At 37.5% G+C, this 19,622-nt stretch overlaps 1 protein-coding gene across 2 annotated transcripts in view; it reads left to right on the top strand.

Moving 5' to 3' along the window:
• The window catches only part of drosha (drosha ribonuclease III), a 131,997-nt gene extending 113,830 nt beyond the window's left edge, over window positions 1-18,167 (top strand). For both annotated transcript variants that reach the window (XM_077509118.1, XM_077509119.1), the window contains 2 exons: window positions 2,314-2,360; window positions 17,867-18,167. In XM_077509118.1, the coding sequence (XP_077365244.1) occupies window positions 2,314-2,360; window positions 17,867-18,009 (190 nt within the window). In that variant the 3' untranslated portion in view covers window positions 18,010-18,167. The remainder of the gene's footprint in view (window positions 1-2,313; window positions 2,361-17,866) is intronic.
• Window positions 18,168-19,622: the final 1,455 nt, after the last annotated feature.

Below are 19,622 nucleotides of genomic sequence, written 5' to 3'. Positions count from 1 at the left end.
GAAACTGTCATGTGTCACAGAGTGACACACCCCCTTTCATATCTGCAACTAGCGAGTGCAACATGCACAAAATAATGGGACAGACAGGTGGATTCACGGTGGAAGGTTAAAAAAGAAAAATAAGTAAATCATAGTTTTAAATTAACTTTAATCCACCGGCTATAACGCTCCAACAATACCGCTAACTAATGCTAGCTAATTTACTAGCTCATGGAAAGTAGCCACTTGTTGATATACAGTAATTGAGTGTGAATTTGTTTTTTATCAAAAAGATGAGAGAAAATTTCATGTGAAATTGTTTTAGATCTGAAATGTTCAACATTTTTCTGCTGTCAAAAAATATACACGGGTAAAACAAAACGAGTGTCCTGACTAAAACGAGACTGAAATGTTGACAGTTTTTGTTGACGAAAACTAGAAGAATAAATAAATAGTCTTCTTGGACTAAAACGAAGACTCAAATGCTAGATTTATAGTCGACTAAAAAAAATGGTCTAAATAAAAATGGGATAAGATTGACTAACTGATTTAAAAATTCAAAAATGTGATTGAAAAAATGTGATTGAAATTGGACGAAATTTAAAAAATGGCTGATAAAATAACACTACTTGTTAAATTAGGATTTCAAGTCAGATTGTTGCCTTTCAAATTAACACTTTTAGGCTAAGGTTAGTTTCACGCAAGATTTACGGTTTAAAATTGTGGTTTCAGACCTTGGTTAGGGTTTTAAATCAGGCTTTCCGGACAGGTTGACGGATTCAAACGTGTGTGTATGTTTCAACTTCAGGTTTTGCGCCAGGACTATGGTTTCAGATTTGTGTTTCAGTTCAGGTTTAAGCGTTTTTAATGGGGAAACTATTTTTAGACCACAAGGCCACGAGACTTCAGCAGCTTGAACCCGGACGTCGGTCAAAAAGAAGCTCGCTCATTTACGAGCCATGCAAATAGTTCTTGTTTTGTTCTCGTTTATCTCCGGAAAACAAACATGGCGAGTAAATGCAGCATAACTTGCAGCAACCACTCCAGACCCGACAACCGTCCACACATGAAGGATGTGTTCTTTATTCGTTTCCCGAAGCCAAAAATTTAGAGTTTGGGGGGGCATGCATGGTTGCTTCTAGATGACAATCTTGCCCTTGCTGGCCACCGCCGTCCGTCCCCAAGAGGTAAGAGATTGTCTTTATTTTATTTTTTTGAGGGGAGAAAACAAACTTTACCTGTGGATCAGGTCGGCTCTTTTCCTCGTCTTTTTCAGCCCTCTACACGCAAGTTATCGCTTGAACGTTAGTATGTTCTTTGACATTTATACAAATAAATTTGGCATCAGGGATTTCATTCTCGGACACAATTAGTAGATTTAGCGCAGTCGATGTCTCGCGAGGAGACCGTTTAGCATGACTAGACCCTCCTCGCTAGACTCATGAAATATTAAAGGGATCCTTTCGTATTTAGCCATCTTTGGCAGTCAGAATGAATATTTTGCCTATAATAAATTTGATATTTTCATTACTTTTCATGTACAACTAATACATTAGTAAAAACACATTCTGTAACTTGCTGTCGACTGAAAATAACATCACAAGGGCTCAGGTAACCAATCACAGCTCAGCATGTGAATGTCACATGACCAAACCTAGAAAACAGATAAGCTATGATTGGTTACCTGAGTCCTTGTGATCTCATTTTCAGTCGACAGCAAGTTGCAAAATGTGTTTTTAAAGGTACTAATTGTACGTGAAAAATAATGAAAGTATCAAATTAATTATAGACAAAATATTAACTTTTTATTGCTATAATGGGCAAAATAAAGTGAAGTATCCCTTTAATTAAGTGTGGTGACGTATATCGTGCGGTTCCCCATTCTGGGTTACGGTTTCAAATTGTGGTTTTTCAAGTCAGGGGTAGTCATTCAAGCAAGTGTTGAGCCTTGTTGGGGGTTAAGGTTCAAAACAAGTGTTATGATGTCAAATGAGGCTTTCGGGACGAGTGTCAAATTAGGGTATCAAATCAGGAATTGCAAGTCAGGTTTAGGGTTTCAAATGAAGTTTTTATGAATCCACCTTGAATACATGAAAGATTCTTCATCAAATCCCCCGACGCGAGCTCGTGCGCAGATAACTTTGAATCTTTCTGCCCTAAGCCTCCCGGCAGCAAAACGTGCACGCGTGCGACCCGTAAGCCGCCTGCCTGATTGTGGCGCCGCTTGCTGCTATTGTTCCAAAAAATTCAATAAGCAGCACCTGCCATAAGATTTCTTTCAAGGCAAAATATGCTAAAGACCTTACCTCTGCTTTGCGTCTCCTTTTCTTGTAGCATCCAGCAGGCAGAAATGGGAGCTGCCATGGACGCGCTTGACAAATGTGAGTTGTTTGTTTACACATATATACATACTTTCATAGAGCGCTGTGACAGGCCCAAAAAGGAGCTATGGTACCTCCTTGTCAAAATCGATACAAAACTAGACATTTTCAGTCTGATTAACTCCTTAACTGCCAAACATTATCCAAAAAACAACACCAACAGTGCCAGCCAATTTCGAGCATTTTCACTTATCTTTCAAGGCAAACAAAATATTGTGCGCTACGACTATATTAACGTAAAAAAAAGTATGTTTCTACCGTATTCTGTTCCTATCACTATCAATAGTTATCACCATTTGAATATAGGTAATTTGAGTGACATTGAAAAGATACATTTTTTATTATTATTATTTATTTTTTTATTTTTTTTGTTTATTGACGCTCTGTGAATTAGATTTAATGTGACAAAGGCTTTGATCATTCACGTCATCCTTGAAAACTAGGGCTTGGAATCTTTGACTGTCTCACAATTTGATCCGATTACGATTTTTGGGTCTACGATTCAATTCAGAATCGATTTTCGATTCTCGATTCAAACGATTTTCGATTCAGAATTATTTGATTGACAAATGATTTCTGCTTCAATTTACAGATATGCAAAAAATTGTAATGATCTACTCCAGTCTGCTTTGCAAGACAAAATGACAAATAGAGACATTGGTGTCTTTTTTTTTTATACATTTATTAATTTTGTATTGTAAGTGCCTTTTTCCACAAAAACAGCATGTGGGCTACAAATGCCTTTTCCCCTTCTTCTTTATTTCTAATTTAAATAAAATCGATTTTTGGATATTAAATATCGATTCTGAATCTTAATAAATGAGAACCTCGATTCTTTTATAAATCGATTTTTTTGGCACACACCTATTGAAAACGTTTTATTTCATATCAGTCATGTTTCATTGTAATTTCATATACCGTGAGCCATTGAAAAAAGATACAGTGCTGCCATCTGCTGGCCATAGTTAGTGGGTGTTTTTGATTCCACAACCCATTGAGCAGGCAGTGCTGCACAAGACGTTGCACTGCCCATTGAGAGAGAGAAAAAAAAAAAAAACAACACTTAGTAAACGTCAATTAACGTTTATGGCGGCATTCATTAGGATTTTAGCATACGTCATTAAACGTTTTTGGCGGTCAGAGTTAAGAAAAGAAAATAAAAATGAGAAAATGCTCTGGAACTGTGTGCATTAAATGGGCGGAGCTTCTTTCAGTGCGAACAAGATGGAGCAATAAAATCGAGTGGCTACAAACCAACACACGATTTCCAAAACTTTTCCTTTTAATGCGCATGCGCAGATCATAAAGCAAAGTTCCGTTCAATCGAGTACACACAATTTGCTTTTTACATGAGCAAATATTCAGGTTAAAAAAGGTTTGACCTCAGGGGTCTTAAAATCCAACAAACACGCAAACACACCAGCACCATGTTCTTCATGTTGTTGTTGTTGTTGCGCTTGTGTCGGCGGGCCGCGCACACTTTGTATGTTTGCGTTTGAAGGAGAAGCCCTCAGGGAGCCTCGAGGATCAGAAATCTTCTTTTGGTCCTCTTCACAACGTCTCGTCTTCTCCTCACTCCTTTTTTTTTTTTTTTTTCATCTTGTCCTCAAAGTCCGCTTGAAGAAGAAAAATGCGTCCTTTGCTGGGCACTAAAGTCGCACATTTGCCTCTTAGGAAATGCAACGAGTATTTCTTGGTCATATTTAGACCATTTCAATTTCAGTTTTTTTGTCTTGTGTCCTGATCACATTCTTGTTTTTTTTTTATTTTATTTTTTACCAGTTCAAAACATCAAAACAACATCAAAGAAGAAAAAAAATGTCCTTCATTTTAATAAAAACTGGACATTTTCGTCCACGAAAATTATATGATTTTGTAAAATCTTGTCTCTGCTAATCTATCACTGTTTTTATCAAAACGATGAGAGAAATTTTGATGTGAAATAGTTTTGGAGCCGAAATGTTCAACATAATCTGCTGCCCAAAAAAAAATACACAGGGGTAAAATGATTGTCCTGACTAAAATGTTGACAGTTTTTGATGACTAAAACTAGATGAATAAAATGTTTTCTTGGATTCAAATTAAGACTGAAATGCTAGATTTATAGTCAACTAAAAATGAACTAAATAAAAACGGGATGAGGCTGACTAACAAGCGTGATTGAACCTGGACTAAACCTGCGACTACATTTAAAAATGGCTGATAAAATAAACACTATCTCAGTGCCTAATGGACCCCGCAGTACATGATGGAAGCGGATGCGAACGTGTGATGTCATCCCTTTCATCTCTGTTTGTTCTTTTTGAATTATGAATGTGGCGAGTGCGTAACGAGCCGCAGGTGAGCGCGCGGCCCAACCGGAGGTCAAGCTTTGATTGGATTTGTCTTGTTAAATGAGGCCTTAAGCCACCTTGTGATGGATGCTCTTTGGACTTCCCGTCTGCAGCTGTTTGTACAACCAACTGCGCCTTCCCAGCATTAAATCATTGGCTCCCAAAAACATATATGTTATATTTTTATAGTTAAGTGTCCCAAAGATGTATTTAGACATTTTTTTTTAAATGCTAGAGCGTACAGAAGGCTTTGATGCAGCCTCTCTACTGCAGAGAACGGTTGAAGCAGTTGTAGTTATTACAAAAAAAGCCATCAGGTGGCAGCAGAGTATCAACCAGGGCCATGTTGCAACAGGCTCTTTTTGCCAGTGTTTTCACCAGGAATGCGAATAATGATGAAACTTAGCTATTAGGGGTGTGAATTGCCTAGTACCTGACGATTCGATTCGTATCACGATTCACAGGTCACGATTCGATTCGATACCGATTAATCCCGATACGAATTTATAAGTCGATTGTTGCAATTTTTTTTAATTCAAATTTAGAAAATACTAATCAGTAAGCTTGTAGAGTGTAAGATTTATATGAAAATGTATTATTTATTTATCTGAAATTTCAGTCTTATAGAGGTTGTAATCTGTTTCATGTTTGAACAGCATTAAAATAAAATATTAAGGCTTAATGTTCCGTTCATATAACATTCTTCCATGCTCAAGGTGTGAATCCTTAAAAAAAAAAAAAAAAAAAAAAAAAAAATCGATTCTGCCGATTATTGAATCGATTCGAGAATCGCGCGATGTAGTATCGCGATATATCGCCGAATCGATTTTTTTTAACACCCCTATTAGCTATATTCTAATGCTAATTGCAACAAAATGTATACATAGAAATATATATATATATATATTTTTTATTTATTTTTTTTTCCTGATGAAAGAAGAGACTAATCTTTCTTTTGGTAGGTTCCATGTTTTGATAGCAATGGAACACAATATGCTGTAGGCCTTGCAAAATCCGTCCAAATCCAGTAAAACAGCCGGGAGCGAAGCGAACGGGGTTGCTTCAGTCAAAATGGCTGCTGGGAGTCAATGAGTTAATACACAAATATGCTCTTAACATTATTAGGTCATAGAGTAATAATACATTTAACATTCAAACACTACACATTAAAATCAGCTCTCATAGTCAACTATATTGTCTTTATATTAGTTCAAAATTAGCACAAGCACTGCTAACATGTTGACAAATAATTTAACTGCAATGTTTTTGTGGCTCCACTTACATAATTGAAAGATATTAATGTGCTTGTTTACGTTCCAATTTTAGTCGTGCTGATCATTTTTAAGTGTACATATGTCTACCTACATTAGTGCGATATTGCTAGCACATTTACGCCGCAACATTATCTTGTGCATATTTCTAGAGGATACATTTTCATAATTGAAAGATATGAATGCACATATTTGGACTGCTGAAGATTAGTGCACATACTTGCGTAATGTTGGAGCAACACAACCCATATTAGTGCACATATTTATGAACAATATCAGCATGCATGCATTAATTGCGTTGTGTAGATTTTCGGGTTTCCACGGGTCATTAAAAAGCATTAAATGGATTTTGCTAAAATGAAGGCCTTAAATTGCATTAAGAAGCATTAAATTCAACGTCGAGGGGCATTAAAAATTGAAATACAATTGTTGTTCATGCTTTAATTTACTATAAGACAATTTAGCAATATGATCAAAATACATGTATTTGTGCATTCTGGTGACTAGTTGTCATTTACAATGACCAAAATGGAGTCCACGAGTTGCTTCATTTTCCAAATATTAATTGTTCTGAAATTGAAAAGAAAAATGTGTTTCTGTTGCCGACATCCAACACAAAACACTAATGCCAGCTAGGGGCAAAAATAAATATCTCAATACAAATCTATGACTTCATGTTTCATTTGTATTTGGTAACCATATCTGACCACTTTATTTGAATGATTAATTTACAATGAATCGCAAAAAAAATCATGCGATTATTTATGATGAACAATTGTAATCGACTGACAGCCCTAATATGTAAGCATATGCATATATGTATTTGTGCACATGTGTGTGCACGTGTACATGTAGTATGACACGGGCAATTAGTTTCAAGTTAACTCATTCACTCCCGGCTGTTTTACTGGATTTTGACTGATTTTGCCTGGCCCACAGAATATTGTTCTATTGCTATAAAAACATGGAACCTATCAAAATAAAATTAGTGTCTCTTCTTACATCTTAAAAAAAGTATATTTCTATCTGTTTCCATTTTGCAGTAATTAGAATATAGCCAAGTTTCATCATTATTCACAAATCTGTTTAAAACTGAGGGGAAAACATCTCGTTGCAACATGGCCCTGGTTGATCTCTTATACAGTGCTGCCACCTGCTGGCAGTTTTTATAATAACTACCATTGCTTCAACCGTTCTCTGCAGTTAAGAGACTGTGTCAAAGCCTTCGATGCTCTAGCATAAAAAAAAACCCCAAAAAAAACGTATAAATATGTCTTTGGGACACTGGTAATATTTAAAATAGAAACATATTTATACGTTTTTGGGAGCAAATGAGTTAAAAAAAAAATGTTGACTTCCTGAGTAGCATTTTGCCTTCCTAGCGTGTATGTTGATGTCTTGTTTGTGTATGTGACAGAGATACTCCCATCCTGACTCAACAAGTCCTCCGAATGTTTGTTTGAGGCCTCGCTGTCATTTGTCACGACGGCGTCCCTAATCACGGTCGGTCTTGTCTCGCGCGCCTCATCTTACGCGGCCGATCGACCCAAACACTCCTGCTCGATTCATTTCCATGTTTTATCGAAGCCGTGCGAGCAAACTCTTCTGCAGGCTGACAGGATGTGTGACTGCAGCCACGTCGGAGGTGAAAAAGACGAGAGGATGAAGAAGAGTCCGACAGCTGCGGGCTCATTAAACAGGCCTTTCGCTCGCTTTCTGCAGCGCCCGGGTCTTTCTGTGTGCGTGTGTTGGACCGGTCCACTTGTGTGGCGCCGCCGATCCGCATCTCCTACTTTGACGGGCCGCGTTTTTGACGTGTGCTGCCTGCACCACGTCAGGGCGGAATTAAATGTTAACCAGGTCGCGGACCGACGGCAAGACGAGTGCAAACAAATGGAGGGCCAAAGGCGGCGAGGTGGGCAAAAGTTTGGCCAGGTAGCCCAGGAAGCGAGTTGAATCGTCCAAAGAATGGTGGAGGAACTGGCCCATGGTGGATTCTTCCGGTATGATAACCGTGAGCAAAAATATCAGAGTTATCATTATATTCTAGGGATGTAACGATATTGGCAATATCATGATATTAATACTGCCACAATATTAAAACCAGCACATAAAAATAAAAAAAATTAAAAAGTAGGTTGATCTCCATTTGTGCAGTTCTAGCACCCTCTGGTGCCTAGTTTGTGGCGCAGTTTAATTTTCACAAGGCATGTTTTGGTCCTCTGTTTAAAGTCCACACGATTGGGCAGTTGAAGAGGAACTTAAAATTTTTGTGAAGCGAGTCAATATGTGGAGGAACTCGGTGTGCAATTAAATGCCTCAATATGAAATGCTATTAGAGATTGTAAGTTGTTTATATGCATTTCTGTAATGTGTGTATTATTATTTTTTTTAAGTATAAGCTCATTTTTTTTCAAAATTTTTATTTTTTTTTACCTTTTCCCCACAATATCGTGATAATTATCGTATCGTGATGTTTGGATATCATTACATCCCTACTGTATTCAAATGACAGCTAAAAATGAGTTTTTTGGAAATATTTGGCAAAATAAATACTTCCTTTGCCCATTGAACACTTTTATTTTTAAACTAAATATAAAATATTTTGCACAGAAGAAACATGCACAATGTTAAGTTCCTCTTTTGTTTTAAGTTTTCTTCGTAAGTCGCAGGTTGTCATCACTGGTGAGCTATTTTTAGAACAAACCCCTTGGCTACTCATGCTGTCTTTGGGGCTAACTAGTACCTGCTGGCACCAAATGGGGTTATTAAGTCCTCGCGGCAGAGTGCAGTTTGAGGAACTAGAAGAAACATTTGGCCCTACACACAATTTCATTGGCTGCTTGAATGATGTGCCATCTTACGACGGCATGCTTATTGTTTTAACACTAACCTTAACCATACCTGTGGTACGCCATCTGCTGGGGATGTGTGAAACTGCACATATCACACTCATTTCTGTGTGGAAAAAAACATTTTTGGACCACAACTTTTGAACCCAAGAGCTTAGACATTCAGAACCAACGTCGATTGCTGCATCTTCAGGGCCCCTGAATGTACTGGGTGTACTTTTTGTTTTGTTTTTGGCTCTGCAACCATCTGTTCATCAAGAATGGACATCAAATTGTGCATCATTCACTCATTTGCTCTCAAAAACGTATAAATACGTACTAGTTTAAATGTTTTGTGTCCCAAAGACGTATTTATACGTTTTTTTATACTTTTTCTTTTTTTTTCTTTTTTTTTTAATGCTAGAGCATACAGAAGACTTTGATGCAGCATCTCAACTGCAGAGAACAGATGAAGCAATAGTAGTAATTACAAAAACGACCAGCAGGTGGCAGCAGAGCATAAGAGATCAACCGGGGGCCATGTTGCGACAAGCTTTTGGTCAGTCTTTTCACCAGGAATGTGAATAATGATGAAACTTAGCAATATTGTAATGCTAATTGCTGCCAAACGGAAACAGATAGAAACATACTTTTTTCCAGATGAAAGAAGAGACTTTAATATTTCTTTTGGTAGCTTCCATGTTTTTATAGCAATATTACATAATATTCTGTGGGCCTTGCAAAATCAGTCCTAATCCAGTAAGATGGGAGAGAAGGGCGTTGCTGTTTCAGTCAAAATGGCTGCCAGTCAATGAGTTCAATTGGCAAATTTGGTGACAAAAATGTTACTCAACTCTGCAAGCAGCCAAACATATTGTGCTCGACTTTTTAAAACCATGTTTAAAACCGTCCAACCGGTAATCATCCCATGACGAGAGTAGTTGCTGGCAAATCGTCGTCGAAGAGCGTCAAAATGTGACAAGCGTGATGAAATAGGCAACGAGTTGTCGAGATTCTGGCAACAGGCTCGGCGTTGGCGGCCGCCTGCGCTCGGCTCGGCCCCTCGGGCTCCACGCAGTCTTTGGGCTAAAGACGGCGAGGGGAAAAAACAAAACAACAACAAAAACACCAGATGCTTATAAGCGACGCTCACCCTCTCTCTTTTCCCTGACAATGCGATGTCGGCTGAAAAAAGGGGCGGAGTCTCAACGTTAGCTTGAAGGCAGCTTGATTCCCAGTAAAGCTGCTAATCTGCAGATAAAAGCGTCTGATGTAACGCGGGCGAGTGTGAAGGATCGTTTTTTTTTTTTTGTTTTTTTTTTTTGCCCTTTGTCGGGGAAGCAAATCCCCTTCATCGCCGTTTGGCGTGCTGACCGACTTGCGGCAGCGCTAAAAAGCGGAGCTTTTTTTAAAACAAATTTTGTATTTTTTTTATTTATTTTTTCTCGTCTGAAGCCGAGCACACGCCGCCGCTGGGCTTGAAGTGCGCTTCAAGCCCACACGCGTTCCAATTGACCGCTCTCGTCTCAGATGTTGTGTTGTGTACAAAATTTTCATTTTTTTTGAATTTTCATTTTAGTATTGATTTTGTTTTGAGTTTTGTTTTTTAAATTTAGTTAGTTTTAAGTATTTTTCTGTGTGGTTCTGTTTTTTATTAGTTTTAGTTATTTAATAAATGTTTTGTTTTAGTTTAGTTTTGTTTCTGAAATGTAGTTTCAGTTAGGGCTGCTCGATTATGGGGAAAAAATAATAATCACGATTATTTTAGCAATAATTGAAATCCCGATTATTCAAACAATTTATTTTTTTTTGGTACAAAACAAGAAAATGTTGACGCATTTAATAATATTAAAACTTAAAAAAAAAAAAATAGAAATAGTATAATTATGTAAGTTCCTTTTGGACCAAACAGAATTTATAATATTTATTTATTTATTTATTTATTTATTTTGGCAAAAACTTGAAGTTTGAGTGCATCGTGTGCACCGTGCAGTAGGAAGATCTTTTTTTTTTTTTTTTTTTTTTTTTTGTACAAAACAAATATCCAAGCGTAATAAAAAAATAAATAAATAAAAAAACATATGAAGACAAATACAATTCTTTGAAACGCTATAATTATGCAAGTTCCTTTTGGATAAACAAAGTTTATTAAATTAGTTTTTTTTTTTTTTTTTTTTAAAGGTGCAAATGTATACATTTAAACAATCCAAAAATTAGTATTAATAATCTTTTTCTTTTTTTTTTTTGCTATGAATATGCTGATTTTGTAATTGTGGAGTGTAATAAAAGTTCATTTTGGATGAAACAAAATTTATTAAATTATTTTAAAAAAATATTTAAAAAAAATTGAAAATGTATAAATATAAACAACTCAAAAATGAGTATTAATAATCTTTTTTTTTTTTTTTTTACTATTATTCTGATTTTGTAATTGTGGAGTGTAATAATTAGGGCCCGAGCAGCGACCGCTGCGAGGTCCCTATTGTTTTTCAAGGAATTCTTATTATTCTTCTTCTTTTTATTTGTTATTATTCTTTTCCGCAAACAATCACATTTTTGAGACACTAAACGTGAACGAAAACTCACCAAACTTTACACACACGTCAGGCCTGGCGAAAAATTTGATATTTTAAAGTCGCCATAGGTGATAACAGAAAAATGGCTCCATAGCGCCACCTACATAGGTTAAACAGATCCCTGGCCCGCTACGATTGTCCGACGGCTATGAAAATTGTGTGGCACCTGTAGCACATCCAGATGAACAAAAACCTCTTTGATGTGTGTACCCTAAAATAGACAGGAAGTGAGATATGAGTATTTAAATGTCCAATTTTGGCCAATTTTTGCACATTTACAGGGGTCATACTTTTGCCTGCTTCTCCTACACGGTTAATCCAATTGACTTCAAACTTGGGATGTACCATCTCAAGACCTGGGACAACACCATGGTAAAAAATCTAAAGTTTTCGACATACTATATGACGGCGGTGGGGCATCAAATTTAGAGTTTCAAAACTCTTACTAAACGTAGTATTGCCGGTTGTATGTTTAACCTAGAGCTACGAAAATTGGTACACATATGTAACAGACTATGACCTACAAAAAAGTCTGTTGGTGCCATATGCTAAACCCAACAGGAAGTCCGCCAGAGGCGGGGCATCAAATTTTGAGTTTCAAAATTCTTACTTAATGAAGCATTCCCGGCTGTACGTTTCACCGAGAGTTACCAAAATTTAAAGACATATGTAACAGCCCTCAAGGTACAAAAAACTCTTTTTGAACCATATGCTAAACCTAACAGAAAGTCCACCATTTTGATTTACTTTGGAACGTGTTCCCATTTTTTTGGCCATTTCATAGGGGTCCTATTTTAACGAACTCCTCTTACAGAGTTTATCCGATCATCTTCAAACTTGGTGTGATTCATCTTAAGATGTTGAAGATGAAAAGTTATTGAAAGCTTTTTATTTCGCTGCACGCTGTTGTCGTGGCATGCACTTGTTTGCAAAGGAAAAAAAATCTTCTTAATGAAGAATTCTCAGTTGTACGAAGCAGCTAGAGCTACGAAAATTTGTAGACATATGTAACAGCCCACGATGTACAAAAAAGTCTCTTGCTGCTTTGTGCTAAACCCAACAGGAAGTCCCGCAAGGGCCGGGCATCACTTTTTGAGCTAAAAAACTCCTCTTTAACGAAGCATTCCCGGTTGTACCTTTCACCTAGCGCTATGATAATTTGGAGGCATACATAAGAGCCCACGATGTACAAAAAAGTCTTTTAGAACCATATGCTAAGCCAAACAGGAAGTCCGGCATTTTGATTTACTTTGCTATTTGTAGCCATTTTTGGGGGGCCTTTTATAGGCCTCATATTTTCTACAAAACTTATCAGATTGTCTTCATTCTTTGGCATGTTTCATCTGAAGTATTGCCGGTTATACGTTTAATCTAGAGCTACGAAAATTGGTACACATATGTAACAGACTATGATCTACAAAAAAGCCTGTTGGTGCCATATGCTAAACCTAACAGGAAGTCCGCCAGAGGCAGGGCATCAAATTTTGCATTTCAAAATTTTTACTTAATGAAGCATTTCCGGCTGTACGTTTCACCTAGAGTGACCAAAATTTGAAGACATATGTAACAGCCCTCGAGGTACAAAAAACTCTTTTTGAACCATATGCTAAACCTAACAGGAAGTCTGCCATTTTGATTTACTTTGGAACATGTTGCCATTTTTTTGGCCATTTCATAGGGGTCTTATTTTAACGAACTCCTCCTACAGAGTTTATCCGATCATCTTCAAACTTGGTGTGATTCATCTTAAGATGTTGACGATGAAAAGTTATTTAAAGCTTTTTATTTCGTCGCACGCTGTTGTCGTGGCATGCACTGTTGGCAAAGGAAAAAAAAATCCTTCTTAATGCAGCGTTCCCAGTTGGACGAAGCAGCTCGAGCTACAAAAATTTGTAGACATATGTACACATTTGTCCACATATATATATTTACATATGCATGTAAAAAAATTATGTCAGGCTAAACTAAATGGTTGATTAGGCCCCGCACATTTTCACCTTACCATACCCGGTCCTCTTTGCAAAAGGTTTGAACACTCCTGGCCTAAACCTAGGTGTATACTCAAACTATGCACGCACATAAAGCCTGGAACAAAATGTGTAATTTAGAGGGTTCTTGTTTTGTTTTTTGTATTCCTTATATTTCATGTCATTATACTTGACACACTATTTTTACTACTCACTGAATCAGTTATAAGAACATTTAATTGATACAATCCAATCACATCCTAGAGAATTGAAAACACATTCAATCATGAGGTTGTTAAGACACATTTACTTCTGTAGCACTTAACCACAAACAAGTTGCGACATCCCCTGATCTAACCCTCCAACCGGGCAAGGAAAAACTTTCAGGGGTCATATTTTAACGAACCCCTCCTACAAAATTTATCCGACTGTCTTCAAACTTGGTGTGTTTCATCTTAAGATGTTTAAGATGCAAAGTAATCTAAAGTTTTTTATTTTGTAACACGCTGTTGCCATAGCAATGCATTGTTTGTCAAGTGCTGCTTTTTTTTTTTTATACACATGAAAACTCATGGAACTTTGCAAACACATCAGACTTGTCATGAACATGAATTTTCAGAGATTTATTGTGCAATTTGCAATAAATAGCGCCCTCTAGACCTTTTTATGAAGCATTTCCGATTGTATGATTATGCTAGACCTACAAAAAAGTATTATGTAGCCATTTGCCAAACCAAAGAGGAAGTCCGCTATTTTGATTTTATTTTGGGAATTATACATCATTTTTGGCCTTTTTCATTCAACTTTGCACAGACAAGGCATGGAAAAAACTAACATTTTAAATGGTCCTTGTTCCATGTAACAGTTGTCAAGTGCTGCTTTTTTTTTTTTTTATACACATGAAAACTCATGAAACTTTGCAAACACATCAGACTTGTCAGGAACATGAATTTTCAGAGATTTATTGTGCAATTTGCAATAAATAGCGCCCTCTAGACATTTTTATGAAGCATTTCCGATTGTATGATTATGCTAGACCTACAAAAAAGTATTATGTAGCCATTTGCCAAACCAAAGAGGAAGTCCGCTATTTTGATTTTATTTTGGGAATTATACATAATTTTTGGCCTTCTTCATTAAACTTTGCACAGACAAGGCATGGAAAAAACTAACATTTTAAATGGTCCTTGTTCCATGTAACAGTACCCCAACGTGCCAGTACCCTGACGTGCAAGTAACCCAACGTTGTGCTCAATAGCGCCCTCTATGCATTTTTATGGAGCATTTCCAATTGTATGATTCAAGCGATACACAACTAAAGATGACTTGACCTAGATTTGTGAAAACTGGGAGGCATACCTATTAGCTTAAGACCTACAAAAAGTATTCTGTAGCCGTATGCTAAACCTAAAAGGAAGTCCGCCATTTTGAATTTATTTTGGGAATTGCGCACCATATTTTGCGTTTTGATTAAACTTTGCACACACAAGGCTTGTCAAAAACATTTTAGATGGTCTTTATCCTATTTGACAGTACCCCAACGTGCCAGTACCCCGACGTGCAAGTACCCCAACGTGGCACGCCTTTGCTGTAGCGATGCATTGTTTGCAAAGAATTTTTTTTTTATATGATTCAGCTAGATGTGTGAATATTGGGAGGCATACCTATCAGCCGAATACCTCGACAAAGCATTCCATAGCAATGTGAACAAACACAAAAAGCATGGCAAAACATTTACAATTTAGACGGTTTCTTATGAAACAGTACCCTAACGTGCCAGTACCCCGACGTGCAAATACCCCAACGTGGCACGGGTTGCGAGGGCCCTTTATAGCTGCTCGCAGCTCTAGTTGAAATTGTAATTGAATTTTCAATTAATGGCACAGCCCTAGTTTCAGTTAATTTTTGCTTTTTAGAAAGTATTTTCATTTTTTTTTTTTATTTAGTTAATGAAATAGTTTTTTGAATTTTAGTTTTTGTTTTTTCGTTAGTTTAACCTTGACCCCGCCTACTGCCCGAAGCCAGCTGGGATAGGCTCCAGCACCCCCCGTGACCCTTGGGAGGAAAAAGTGTCTTAAGAAAATCGATGGATGGATGGATGGATGGAAGGAAAACTCAAAACGAAATCAAAACTAACTAATGAAAATTTCCCAATAATAACCCTGCATAGATATGAATGAAGAATGTTCATCAGCATGCAGATGACGTCCGCGTTGTCCTCTCAGCTGTGATTGGTCAACATGTCGGCCCGTGTGTTTGTGTTGGAAATAATGCAAGTACCCCCTCCCCCCGCCCACTTTCAGTCAACAAGTGCTCATTTGCACATTTGTCAGCATTGCCAGCGTTTTTGTCAGCCGAGACGCAAACCTGTCGAGAGGCGTCCGTCCGTACACGAGCGATTCGCCGGCACGGCAACAAGTGCTTTGTTGAGTGTCGAGCGTGTTGCGGGTCAGAGTGCCAAATTACAAAACTGGCCGGGGCCTTTTCGGCTTTGGCGCCCACTTGAGTTCTTGTCGGTCAGACGAAAGGAAAAAAAACAAGCGATTTGTCACCTTTGAACAGACAACAAGTACACATTCATGCGTTCACCATTAGTTTTGGATGTCTATTATAGACATAGACCGATGTTTTTTTCAGGGCCGATACCAATAGCGATTATTACTAGTCAAGGAGAGCAATAACCAATATTTGGAGCCCATATTCAATTTCAGTAAAAGGGAGAAAATATTGGCATCAACAGTTTTTCGAATGCCTTAATTTAAAGCATATTTTTCTTGAACATCTCAGATTTGCAAAATGTTTATTTATTTATTTATTTGTTTTAAATCTTAGACAATCGCCATCGATGTTTTAACGTTTGAACAAAAATTTCAGGGAGCCCCCATTATCATCAGTGTGTAATAAAAACTACGTGAAATTCACAAGTAAATGTAATTGCTCCCTTTAGTTTTTCTACAGTAAAAAACATTTTGCCAAAATTTGAAAACTGAAATGTTAAACCTTCATGATTTTTTTTTTTTCAAATGTTCCAACAACAAAAGATGCAGAGAGTTCCTCGTGTCAGCAGCATTTCATAAAGTTAACTGAAAAACTACATGAAAAAGTTCCCTGAGATTAACACAGTTTTAATTGGATCTATTATCAGGCACCAGATTTTTCAAAAAAAAAAAAAAAAACGCCGATATTGATATTTATCAAAACGCCGAATATTGGTGCCGATTATCGCTCTGTCCCTAGTGTATTATCAAAGATGAAATGATTTAATCATGTACCAAAGGTAAAATGTATTGATGATGTACCATTCATAATTTTGCTGCCAGTTTTACCTTTTCACTGCAAATGAATATCTGCTCCAAATATCGGCTAGTAATTATCGATATTGGTATTAGCTATGAAAAGGAAAAAAAAAAAAAAACTTAGGGGTCTACCTTAGTCAAGATTCCACAGCAACTAACCTTGTTTGTTTTAGATTGTAAAATATTGCGAAATAAAAAGCCACAAAGTTGAGCGCACCTCCACAAATGTTCAACTATTAATGTTTCATGTCACATTAACTGCTGTGAAAGTCTCATTTTAACTCAATTTGCTCCCAAAAACGTATAAATACGTTCTATTTTAAATGTTTTAAGTGTCCAAAGTTTTTATGTTTTGTTTGTTTGGGCTTTGATGCAACCTCTCAACTGCAAAGAACGGTTGAATAAATGGTTATTATTACACAAACGGGCAGCAGGTGGCAGCAGAGTATACGAGATCAACCAGGGCCAATGTTGCAACAAGCTCTTTTCTCCACTGTTTTAAACAGATTTGTGAATAATGAGACTTAGCTATAGTCTCATGCTAATTGCTGCAAATCGGAAACAGAAATAAAGATGAATTTTTTTTCCTGATGAAAGAAGAGACTTTAATTTTTGTTTTGGTAGGTTCCATGTTTTTATAGCCATAGAACACAATATTCTGTGGGCCTTGCAAAATCAATCAAAATCCAGTCAAACAGCCGGGAACCAAGGGGGTTGCTTCAGTCAAAATGGCTGCCAGTGAATGAGTTAAAAAGTGGATCGTCACTTTCTGCTCACCATGCATATCACCACCGTCACTCTCCATCCAAGCAGTTTTTTGTTTTGTTTTTGGTTGATCTGCTTTTCAGTTTTGTTTCCCGAACGCTCTGCAACAAATAATTCAACTTGCATCATTTCAAAAGTTGGTGCGGGATCCGGTGCAAGATGGCCGCATCTGTTTTTATTTCTGGTGATGTCATGCCAACTGAAGGCCCAGGTAAGCGAATAAACAGCTGCGACGACGACATCCTCGCACTTAATGAAGAAGTCTTCCCCCTGTTAATTAATGACGTCTGACACCAAACAAGCTCGTCTAATTCCGCGCCGTCATTAATAACCGAAAAGAACAAGGCGGCGCGCCCGCCTCCCAATCTTTTCGCTCACTGGACCGAAGTCAGCCAGCGCGCCGCTAAACGGCGACTCGCCTTCCTCTCGCTCAAGCCTCGTCTCTCGTTTCTCTCTTCTCGCTGCAGATAACTTCCCGCAGATGGCCCATCAGAAGCGCTTCATCGAGCGCAAGTACCGGCAGGAGCTGAAGGAGATGAGACGCGAGCGCGAGCGCCTGCAAGAGAAGGACGCCGGCGCCGGTGACGATCCCGACGGCGGCAGGAAGTGAGGCGGCGGGGGCCGGTGTGTGCAAATTGAAAATCCCACGAGACGGCAGTTTGGTCACCTTTTGCTGGATTCAAACGCAGCAGGAGCGAGCGTCCCCACAAAAAAAAACATTTTTTTTAAAGTTTGACTGTGAACGTAAATAAATGGAATTATAAACAAGTTGTCTGCAAATCAAGTCGGTAATTAAATTTGGCCGCTGCCAAGTGTTTAATACGCCGTCGCCATCTGTCCTACATCTGACACTCATCCCCCTAATCATCCAAATCAGATTGTTTTTCTTTCTTTTTCTTCCCATTTCCCCCATCTCAAATCCGATTGGCTGTCGAGATCATCTTCATTAGGGGTCGTCTAATTGTGGATTCGCCCCGCCGAGGAGCTTCTGGATGCATAAAAATAGCAACGACTAATTTCCTTTCCCAACACTTCTGTTTCGTTTTTACATCAGGGGTGTCCAAACTTTTGCATTTGAGGGCCACATACAGAAAATCAGAAGGACGCAAGGGCCACGTAATGTTATGAAGAGAAATTGTGTTTGGTCCTAAAAATTGGACAAATAATTTATTTGTGCTTTTGCATATTTAGAAAAATGCTACAGTATATAAACCAATTTATTTGGAATATGGCAGTAGGGTTATTATAGTTTTGCAATTTTTCATTTTAGATAGTTTTTATTAGTTTTCATGGTGGTTCTGTTAGTTTTTATTAGTTTAGGTCTTTAAAAAATGCTTAGTTTTAGTTTAGTTTGTTAGTTTCAGTATTAGTATTAGTTTTTTTTTTAATGTGTATTACTTGTGCGCAATATTTAAAAAACAGCATGGGAGCAACGTCATCTGAAGGTGCTTTTCTATTGGCTGCTGCTAGATGACGTCACTTCTGTGTGACATAATTTCAAACGTCATTCCGGTTTATATAAAAATAAATACTAAAAATCACATTTAAAATCATCGCCAAAGGCTCATGCATTAAATTAATTACCTTAAACAAAAGGATATGTTTGCGATAATTATAGTTTTAGTTAATTTTGTAAACATAAAATGTAGTTTGTTTTCATTTTTTAAAAAGCATCTTCGTTTTTATTTTATTTTGGTAACAATATATTTTTTTGAATTTTAGTTTGTTTTTTCATTAGTTTTAGTTAAAATAGCTAAAATAACCTTTAATGGCACTTGTTTTTCGATATCCTCCCTTCTTACTTTGACAATATCCAAACATTTTTGTTTTATTTTATTTGAACTGAGTCAAATGCCATTTTTAGTCGCAGGCCACTGAAAAATGGACGGCGGGCCGTAGTTTAGACACCACTGGTTTACATCAATCAGTCACGTTTTGCCTTTGAAGAACTGCACGAGCGAGTCTTCATTTCATTTTTCATTTTTAAAGTTATCCAATCAGTCTCCAAGAATGTCGGTTTATTTAAAAATCACATCATCTTCATTGCATTATTGTTACCTGTCCTGTTATGCAAGTTTCACAATTTGAATCATTTAAATCCCATCCGTCCGTCCATCCATCCATGCATCTTCGACTGCTTATCCGAGATCGGGTGGCGGGGGCAGCGGCTTTAGGAGAGAACCCCAGACTTCCTTCTCCCCAGCCACTTCAACCAGCTCCACC

Source organism: Festucalex cinctus, chromosome 20, assembly GCF_051991245.1.
Source record: "Festucalex cinctus isolate MCC-2025b chromosome 20, RoL_Fcin_1.0, whole genome shotgun sequence".
NCBI classification, from domain to species: domain Eukaryota; kingdom Metazoa; phylum Chordata; class Actinopteri; order Syngnathiformes; family Syngnathidae; genus Festucalex; species Festucalex cinctus.
The sequence above is the reverse complement of the archived record's forward strand: the minus strand, read 5'-3'. Positions and strand labels throughout refer to the sequence as shown.